A 9,617-nucleotide genomic window follows, 5' to 3' on the forward strand; every position below is an offset into this window, starting at 1 on the left:
TGGGAGGCTGAGGCAGGAGACTCGCTTGAGCCCAGGAGTTGGAAGTTGCTGTGAGCTGTGATGCCACAGCCCTCTACCCAGGGGAACAGCTTGAGGCACTGTCTCAAAAAAAGAAATTACGATCAACCTAAATGTCCAACAATAAAGAATTAGATAAAGAGATAGATATATCCATACAGTGCAGTACTGTGGAGGCAAAAATATTTTGAACATTTGTACGTTACTTTTTTGAAATGACGTATTTACTGAAACATTGGTTAACAAATGGTATGCGGAACACAATCTCATTCTTATAAAAAGTGAAAAAAGTATTTGTATAGGAAAAATAAAACATAACAAAATTGGAGTAGTAGCATAGCAGTGTGGGGTGATTTAATTTGTTTTTAATACCTCCAATAAAAAATTTCCTGTGGTAAGGTTTTGTCAGTAAACCCAGAAATTATGTATCGTGTACACCTTCATCTTACGGACTCTATGGGACCAGGAGACTGGGTTGCAGGGCCATTGTATAGTATAGGGGAAGCAGAGATTTTCTTTCCTTTCTCTTGGGGGACCACAGAGGCACCAAGGGCATCCCACTGTAATCTTTCTTTTTTTGTCTTTTAGACAGAGTTTCACTTTGTCACCCTTGGTAGAGTGCATGGTGTCATAGCTCACAGCAACTTCAAACTCTTAGGCTCAAGTGATCTTCTTACTTCAGCCTTCTGAGTAGCTGGGACTCCAAGCGCCTACCACAACATCCAGCTATTTTTAGAGATAGGATCTGACTCTTACTTAGGCTGGTCTTGAACTTCTGAGCTCAGGCTATGCACCTGCTTAAGCCCCACCTGTAATTTTTCAACAACCAGTTAGTTGTTCCAAGTAAGAAATTACACTGCAAATAAGGAGGGATGGCTAGAAAAGACATTTTAAGATCCACTGACTTCCTGGTTCCAATTTAAATAGCCTTTAATTGTCTTTCAGGTGATTTTTACATAAGGAGTTTAAAAATTGTATCATCTTGTTAGAATATTTTCCCCACTATAAAGTGTTAAGATGTTAACGTTACTTTAAAAAAATTGATCTATTTCTCCATTGTTGTTGGGGATGATTATACTTTCCTTGTGCTCTCAAATTTCAACTCACTATGATTTATTGTTTCTGAGGCTTACAGTGTATAAAGTTGTGAATGCTGCCAAATTTAAATTCGACACTCTTTATGGATGGGTTTATAAATACAGCTCATCCTAGGCAGGGAAGACTTTAAAAACAGCTTTACGACAATTTTGTAGTATCCATTTTCAAGTGCCAGTAGGAGTACTTTCGACCATAATGTAATATCAGTTTCTTAAGAAAGTGATATAAATATGAACCGGCTGCCTGGGTGAAATGATTGATTGATGTGATTTTTGTTTTGTCGTTTCAAGGGAGTGAAAAAAATAGACCCTGAATTATATGAAAAATTTGTCAGTCACAGATTTGGAGAAGAAGTGTTATATCGCATAGATCTTTGCTCCATGCAGAAGAAAAAACAAAGTAATGGTTATTATCACTGTGAGTCTTCAATTGTGATTGGTAAGTGTCATTTAAAAAATTATTATCTTTTAAAAATTCATCTAGCCTCAGTTTATTTTGACAAATATTTAGGTTTAGTTGTGTATGTTTTTCTCAATGACTTATTTCCCTAAATATTGTAGTTTGATAATACCACATTGGAAGTTTTATAGAGCACTTTTAGCATTTATCAGTCAAAATTTTGCTACCTATAGTTTTTATACGTCTGTGCTTTAACTGTTGATTCAAGATTTGTTCTAGTTATTTTATTTCACGGACATGAAGAAAGCATTTTCTCCAATGAGGGCCTACATGACCTTCCACACCAGACATTTTTATTCTTGCTGCTGTAAATTAGCAACAGAATGACCCTGGCTGCAAAGTTTCAATTTCTTCCCTAAGGAAGATTCATTTTGGGAGGAAACAAACATTCAACCCTAAATGCTTCTGTCAGATGGTGTGAGATGAGACAGACTCAAACCCAAGTATGTTTACAGGTGGAAAGTATGTACACTAAATAGAGACCTGCTAACCAGAACAAGGCTGTTCTTCTCTTTCTGCATCTGTAGCTCAGTGGGTAGGGCTGGCCCCATATACCGAGAGTGGCGGGTTGAAACCTGGCCCTGGACAAACTGCAATAAAAAATATCCGGGCATTGTGGTGGGTGCCTGTAGTCCCAGCTACTTGGGAGGCTGAGACAAGAGAATCTCCTAAGCCCAGGAGTTGGAGGTTGCTGTGAGCTGTGAGGCCACAGCATTCTACTGAGGGCAAAGAAGTGAGACTCTGTCTCTAAAAAAAAGAGCCTCTTCTGTTGTGATTCAAATTTACTATTTTAAGCCAGACGCTATTCTTACAAATTGTGAACTTCAAGACAACCTGATTTGTATGCTTTCAAAGTAACAAAAAATACTCAAAGACGGTATATACAGGCATACCTTATTTTATTGTGCTTTGCTTCGTTGCACTCTGTAGATATTTTGTTTTTTACTAATTGAAGATTTGTGGCAACCCTGCCTCAAGTAAGTCCATTGGTGCCATTTTCCCAACAGCATGTGCTTACTTTGGGCTGATTACATTTTGATACTTTTTGTCATATTTTAAACTTTTTCCTTATTATTATATCTGTTGTGGTGATCTGTGATCAGTCATCTTTGGTGTTATTGTAACGGGCTTGGGATACCACAAACTGCACCCAGAGAAGGTAAATGTGTGTTCCACAAACTAGCCTTAGCATGGCCTCTTAAATGTTCAAGGGAAAAGAAGAATTGTGTGTCTCTTACCTTAAATCGAAAGCTAAAAATTATTAAGCTTTGTGGGAAAAGCATGTCATCCAAAGTTGAGACAGGCCCATTGCTAGGCTTTTTGAGCCAAATAGTTAGCTGTAAATGCTAAAAAGAAAAGTTCTTAGAGAAATTAGAAATGTTACTCCAGTGAATGCATGAAGGATAAGAAAATGAAACAGCCTTATTGTTGATACAAAAGGAGTTTGAGTGGTCTGGATAGAACATTAAACCCACCACAACATTCCCTTAAGCCAAAGCCTAATCCAGAGCAAGGCCCTAACTCTCTTCAGTTCCATAAAGGCTGCGAGAGGCGAGGGAGCTATAGAAGAAAAGTTGGAAGTTAGCAGAGGTTGTTATGGAACCATCTTCATAACACAGAAGTGTGAGGCGTAGCAGCAAGTGGTGATGTAGAAGCTGCAGTTATTCCAGTTAATCCAGTTAATCCAGTAAGTTATTCAGAAGATCTAGCTAGGATAACTGAGGCAGGTGATAACACGAAGCAGTAGATTTTCAATGTAGATGATACAGGTTTCTATTGGAGGAAATGCCATCTAGGATATTCAGAGGTAGAGAGAAGTCAGTGCTTGGCTTCAAAGCTTCAAAGGACAGGCTGATTCTCTTGTGAGGGGGCTGATGCAACTGGTGACTTTAAACTGAAGCCAGTGCTCATATACCATTAGGAAAATACTAGGGCCCTTCAGAATTACGCTAAATATACTCTGCCTGTATCTGTAAGTTGCACAAAACCTGAATGACAGCACATCTGTTCACAGCATGGTTTACTGAGTATTTTAATTCCACTGTTGAATCCTACTGCTCAGGAAAAAAAAAGAAGATTTCTTTCAAAATACTACTGTTCATTGACAGTGCTCCTGGTCACCCAAGAGGTCTGCTGGAGATGTGTAAGGAGCTTAATGCGGTTTTCATGCCTGCTAACACAATATCCATTCTGTAGCCTGTGGACTAAGGAGTAAGTTCAACGTTCAAGCCTTCCTATTTAAGAAATACATTTTGTAAGACTATAGCTGCCATAAGACAGAGATTTCTCTTATGGATCTGGGCAGAGTGAATGGACAATCTTCTGGAAAGGATTCACCATTCTAGATGCCATTAAGAACATCTGTGATTCGTGGGAGGAGGTCAAAATAGCAAGTTTAACAGGAGTTTGGAAGAAGTTGATTCCAGTCCTCATGGATGACTTTGAAGGGTCAAGACTTCAGTGGAGGAAGCAACTGCAGACGTGGTGGAGATAGCAAGAGAACTGGAATTGGAAGTGGAGCCTGAAGAGGTGACTGAACTATTATAATCCATGATGTAACTTTAATGGATGAGGAGTTGCGTCTTTTAGATAAGCAAAGAAAGTGGTTTCTTTGGGGTAGAATCTACCAGCAAAGATACTGTGAATGGTATCAAAATGACAACAAAGGATTTAGATATTATGTAAACTTAGTTGCTAAGGCAGAGGCTTCAAAGGATTTGAGACGATTGACTCCAGTTTTGAAAGTACTTCCACTATGGGTCAAATTCTGATTATCAAATAGCATCACATACTGTAGCAGAATCATTTGCGAAGGGAAGAGTCAATGGATGTAGCAACATCGTCATTGCATCATAAGAAATTGCCCCAGCCACCTCAGCCTTCTGCAAGAACCACCCTGATCAGTTAGCAGCCATCAGCATTGAGACAAGACCCTCCACCAGCAAAAAGATTATGACTCACTGAATGCTCAGATGGTTATTAGCAATCATCACATTTAGCAATCATGTTTTTAAATTAAAGTATGCATGTTGTTTTTTTAGACATAATAATTTTCTACACTTGATAGATTGCAGTATGTGAAACATAACTTTTATCTGCATGGGAAACCAGGAAATTCATGTGACTTGTTTTATTGCAACGTTTGCTTTCTTGTGGTAGTCTGGAAGTGAACTTGCAGTATCTCTGAGGTGTGCCTGTATATTTATCTAAATATTTCAAGGTCTTTAACCAACGTAGTTTCTCTCTGCATCCTCTTGAAGAAAATCTGTGTATATATACCTCCTGAAAGAATCTAATACTGAAGTTTATTAAAGCATTTAAAAAATATTGAAGAGTAACAATCTTATTTCCAAATCTTCACTAATCTTCAGAGAAATCATTTTACCTTCCAAAGATCCTAGCTGTCTTAAACAGAACATATTCAGTATGCCATTTGAATTTTGTATTCTAGAACATTTCAAGTGTATTTTAAGGAGGATTTTTGTGTTGTCAGATCTCTGTAAGAGACCTGTCTTCCATCCAAGTTTTGAGGAGAACTAAACATTTCTGTTTGGGTTCATTATGAGGGAAAAATTTAGATACTTCTTGTGTGGTACAGATTTTGGCCAGCTTTCCCTATCTCTGTAATTGCTTAGGGCCAGTCTTGAAAAAAGAATGAAGTACCTTATTGCTTTTCCTATTCCCATTAAAAAAATAAAGAGGAACATGTAGATTTTACTGATGATATTGTGGGACTGGCTTTTTATAGCGTACATACATTGCCTGTGTTGTCATTAGTTTTGTTCAGCCCACCGGATGTCACTGTGTTCTAGCTGCTGAGATTTCCTCTTTCATTGGTCTTTTTCAGCTTAGTCTTTAAATGTTCCTTTAGTGTAGGTAATTTCTCTAGGTCTTTCTTTCAGACTTTTTTCCCTCACCGTTCTCTGAGAGCATTTTGCTTTTTTCACACTTTGCCAATCTTGTAACCCCATGCCAATCATGTAACATTATTTTTAAAAAATGGGTTTTGCTTATTATGAGCACTCTATCTTTTTTGTACAGTTGGCAGTGCCAATATGAACTTTAAAATCTTGTCTGCACCTAAAATGATAATTTGTTACGTTATAATTAACAAAGCTTTGATATACACCAGAGTTTTTTATTTGCTTATGGATAAGGATCAATTTTCCATAAAGGATTGGGATACTCTCTTTGTTTCATTTCGTGGTAAGATTTAATTGGCTTACATTGGTTTGGTTTCTCTTTGATTTGATCCTAACTCAAAGTTAATGTCTGTTTCATGAGCCTTAAACCAACCAGTATTTATTTTATGCATTAATAGATCAGGACAGAATTTTGATCTTAAGATATTTTATATTCAGAATTCTGTGGTAAAATTTAAGCTTCGGGGACTCTGGGAATTTCCTGAAATTGTTTACAAATTTTTGATAGGTACACATACAAATTTTTCTGGGGAGATAATTTAGCTTTTGTCAAATTTGTGTATTTCCTGTCTCTTGGTTTGGTGATGGTGCATTCTTGGAGAGTGCTGGATTCCAAGTCACTGATTTTCTTTTCAGCCATCTCTATTATACCCTTTAGGGATTCTTTTATACACGCACAGACACCAATGACTAAATGCTGCATTTTGAAGATTTGCAATGATTCTTTTTTTGTATTTTCCTGTTCTATTATTTGTTTCATGGATACTATTTCTTCTATGTCTTTGAGTATTTCAGTATAGTTCATTTTTAAAGTTCTTTTGTATTTTTAAAAATCTGTAGTTCCTTGGGTATGAGTTATTCTGTTTGCTCGGTTTTTTGTAATGCTCAACCTCCTCTTGTGTGCTCAATTTCTTCTTGTGATTTTAAGATTGTTTTCAGAGCACATCTTATTGTACATGTTCTTCCTCAGAGCTTCTTGAGGGTTTTACACTTGTTTCAGCCCTGGTCCTGCAGGGTAGTTAGGACTGCATTAGGAACTGGCCTCTGCAAATCAGCCTTGTCCATAAGGAGTTGGACTTAATTCTTCTTAATTCTCTTGCCCATCTGTGAGTTGAGAGTAAAGATATTAGTCTTGTGTTTGCCATATTGGCTTTAGGTATTTCCCAGGTTTTATTTTGCCTTTAATTTTAGATAAGGAATTTTTTATAATAAATGTTGTTAAGTTTTATTAAAGTATAGATAAACATTTCTCCTCTGATTTAATTACCATTATGATTAGAGTTCTCTTCAAATCAAAGATTTGATACATACTAATTTATATTTCCCTCTAGTTTTATTTTTTAGTTTTTGCTTTTAGCCTTTTAATCTGATATGATCATTAATGCTTAGACACAGAAGATAAATGTGGAGATCCAGTTTCATTTTTATCCATTTGTAATGGGTGTGAAGAATAGGGATTTAGTTTGGAGAATTTTTTTTTTTTTTTTTTGAGACAGAGTCTCAGTTTGTCACCCTTGGTAGAGTGTTATGACATCCTAGCTCACAGCAACCTCCTGGGTTCAAGCAATCTTCTTGCCTTAGCCTCTGGAGTAGCTGGCACTATAGGCACCCTCTACAATGCCTGGCCAGACAGGCTGTCACTCAGGCTGGTCTGGAACCCCTGAGCTCAAGCAATCTACCTTCCAGGGCCTCCTAGAGTGCCAGGGTTAGAGGAATGAGCCACTGCATCAGCCACTGAGGAATTTTTTAAAGGATTTTTTTTTTTACACCATTAATCTCTTTGTGTATACCAGAGATCACAGATTAGTAGCCCTGAATGTACTTGATCAGCACAGGGGTTTTTTGGTTTGCTTGTTTTTGAGAATTTGAATTACTTGCCAATGCTGGAGTGGCTTTATATTTAAAATCTGGATTTCTGCCTTGTTCTGAATAATTAGAAAATGTGGGCTGACTGATCACACTTTTTTGCGTGGCCCCCTGGATGGACTAATAGGCAGAGTGACCTCCAACATTGCTGCCTCTTATCATCCCCCTTACTCTGTTTTTCTTCGTGTAAAATCTGCTTGGCTCATTCACCTTACCAGCAGAGCTTGTACCTCCTGCTGGCTGTTGCTGTTCCTCATGCCTGCTTCACATTTCCACGGTGAACATTTGCCTCTTCATCTTCTGCCATTGTGTACCTTTATGGGGAGCAGGATATGGAGACAATGTTCATATTTTCAGATATAAGAAAAGGTACAGCATTTTAGTGGTTTCATGCTCAACACTTTGGGAGATATTATTTAGTCATCATTGGGCTACAACTCCTTACAAACCTAACTGCACTAATCAGACAAAATTCAAATAAAACAAAAAAAGTTAAAACCCCAGTTCTTTGTGGTGAAAACCAGGTATGAAATATGGTTTAGATATCTTAGGATTATGAAAGCTGTTCTCTGGGAGCTACTTACCTGAGTTGGGTGAATTAATTTTTCTCAGGCAGCTATGTTGCATTTATATTTCCCTTGGGAAAATAATTGACTAAATGCCACCCTTTGTAAGACTGATGAGCAATTTAGGGCTTGCAAAGACTGGTTTACTTTCAGCTGTCAGGTATATCTTACGTGAGGCAATGGGGAACTTGGAAAGGTCTCTAGAAGGTTTTTTGAAACAGTTTTTTTTTTTTTGTGGGCCGGTATAGATTTGTTTATAACTTCTACAAACAGAGGTAGAGACAATGTTTTTTTTTTATTAAGTCATATACACATAGATCATGAATATATTTATGCATACATGGGGTACAATGTGTTGTTTTTTTATACAATCTGACATGCTCAAACCAATCAACAAAGCTTTTGCCTCATTTACTTGATTACTGTGTTAAGACATTTATGTTCTGCATTTGATAGATTTGACTTGTACCCCGCTATATGCTCCATAGGTGTGGTCCAACAGAATGGTTATTTTGAGAACTCCAACTGGTTTGGGTTTTTTGTTGTTTTTTTTTTGCTTAATAATAATTATTTAACATTAACTTGATGTATGTTATTGAACATGTACAATGCGCTTACTCCTCTCTTGGGTTTCATGAGATACAGAGACGTATAAGATATAGTCCTTAAAAATGGTAGAGAGTCATGGGACAGCTAAGAGTGTGTCTTAGAAATGGAGATCAGTTGAATAGGGCTTGTCCATAACAATAATGGGCTTTGATAGGACACAGTGGAAGCAACTTATAATGTTACCATCTCAGAGAGTGTGGGGATAGGGAGTGGCAGAATTCAGTCGAATAGGGATGAGATTGAGAAGCAGAGAGATGGATAGTAGAGAAAGAAGACTTTCTAGAGCCGTAGTCTGACTTACAGTGGGGGAGAAGCAATGGATTGGGAGGCCGGGTGGAGGCAGTAACCAAGGTGAGAGGAGACACCTTGATTGAATCCACAGTTTAGTTAGCTAAGGAAGGTATGGAGTGGGAAGTGGCTATATTTATGTGTAGGAGGGCTTGGTGAGGGAATGGACATAGTTATATACTGAGGCAGTAAATATGTAATAAAGGAGGCTGAGGAGACAAATGTGGGGATAAATAGGGTGAAGTTTAATACTCAGTGTTATGACACAGGACTGTATCCTTAAGATAAGACCTTTAGTTGATTCCAGACTCTAGCACAGGAGGCAGTTAGGGCTGGGCCAGTCATAGGCTCAAGTAGAAGCAAATTTGTCTCCACTGACATGGTGATAGAATAGGAAAGGGTCATAGTTGGTGAGAGTCATCTCGGCTGTAATTTATTCAGTCTGTGTCCAATGCCAGCCAAATAGGTCAGACCAACAGGATACCAGACTCAGGTTTTACGAGCTGAAATATTGAGGTGAATTCTGAGTTGGGTGAACAAATTTATTTCCTTCAGGTATTCTTGCTTTTTGAGAATCACCCTTAAGATTCCCAGATAGCTTCTTGGATCAATCCTGTTAGTGTTAAAAGGCTTGCCATGGCCCACCCAAGGATTCCTAGTACTCATGTCTGGGAGGTGGTTTGGCCAAAAGAAAAGGATGTTTTTTGGTACATCAGAGGTTGGAGTTCTTTTTGACAGAGGAGACCCTCAGCTCTGACCTTCGTGTTCTTTTTTTTTTTTTTTTTTTTTT

The 9,617-nt window shown here is 37.8% G+C and overlaps 1 protein-coding gene across 5 annotated transcripts in view; it reads left to right on the plus strand.

Annotated features, from left to right (window-relative positions):
- AKAP7 (A-kinase anchoring protein 7) overlaps window positions 1-9,617 on the plus strand; it is a 142,602-nt gene that overhangs the window by 67,265 nt on the left and 65,720 nt on the right. For all 5 annotated transcript variants that reach the window (XM_023513493.1, XM_003781669.3, XM_023513485.1 and 2 more), the window contains one exon: window positions 1,407-1,554. In XM_023513493.1, coding sequence (XP_023369261.1) covers window positions 1,407-1,554 — 148 coding nt within the window. The remainder of the gene's footprint in view (window positions 1-1,406; window positions 1,555-9,617) is intronic.

This window comes from Otolemur garnettii, unplaced genomic scaffold (genome assembly GCF_000181295.1).
Source record: "Otolemur garnettii isolate 467f Iridium unplaced genomic scaffold, OtoGar3 scaffold00002, whole genome shotgun sequence".
NCBI classification, from domain to species: domain Eukaryota; kingdom Metazoa; phylum Chordata; class Mammalia; order Primates; family Galagidae; genus Otolemur; species Otolemur garnettii.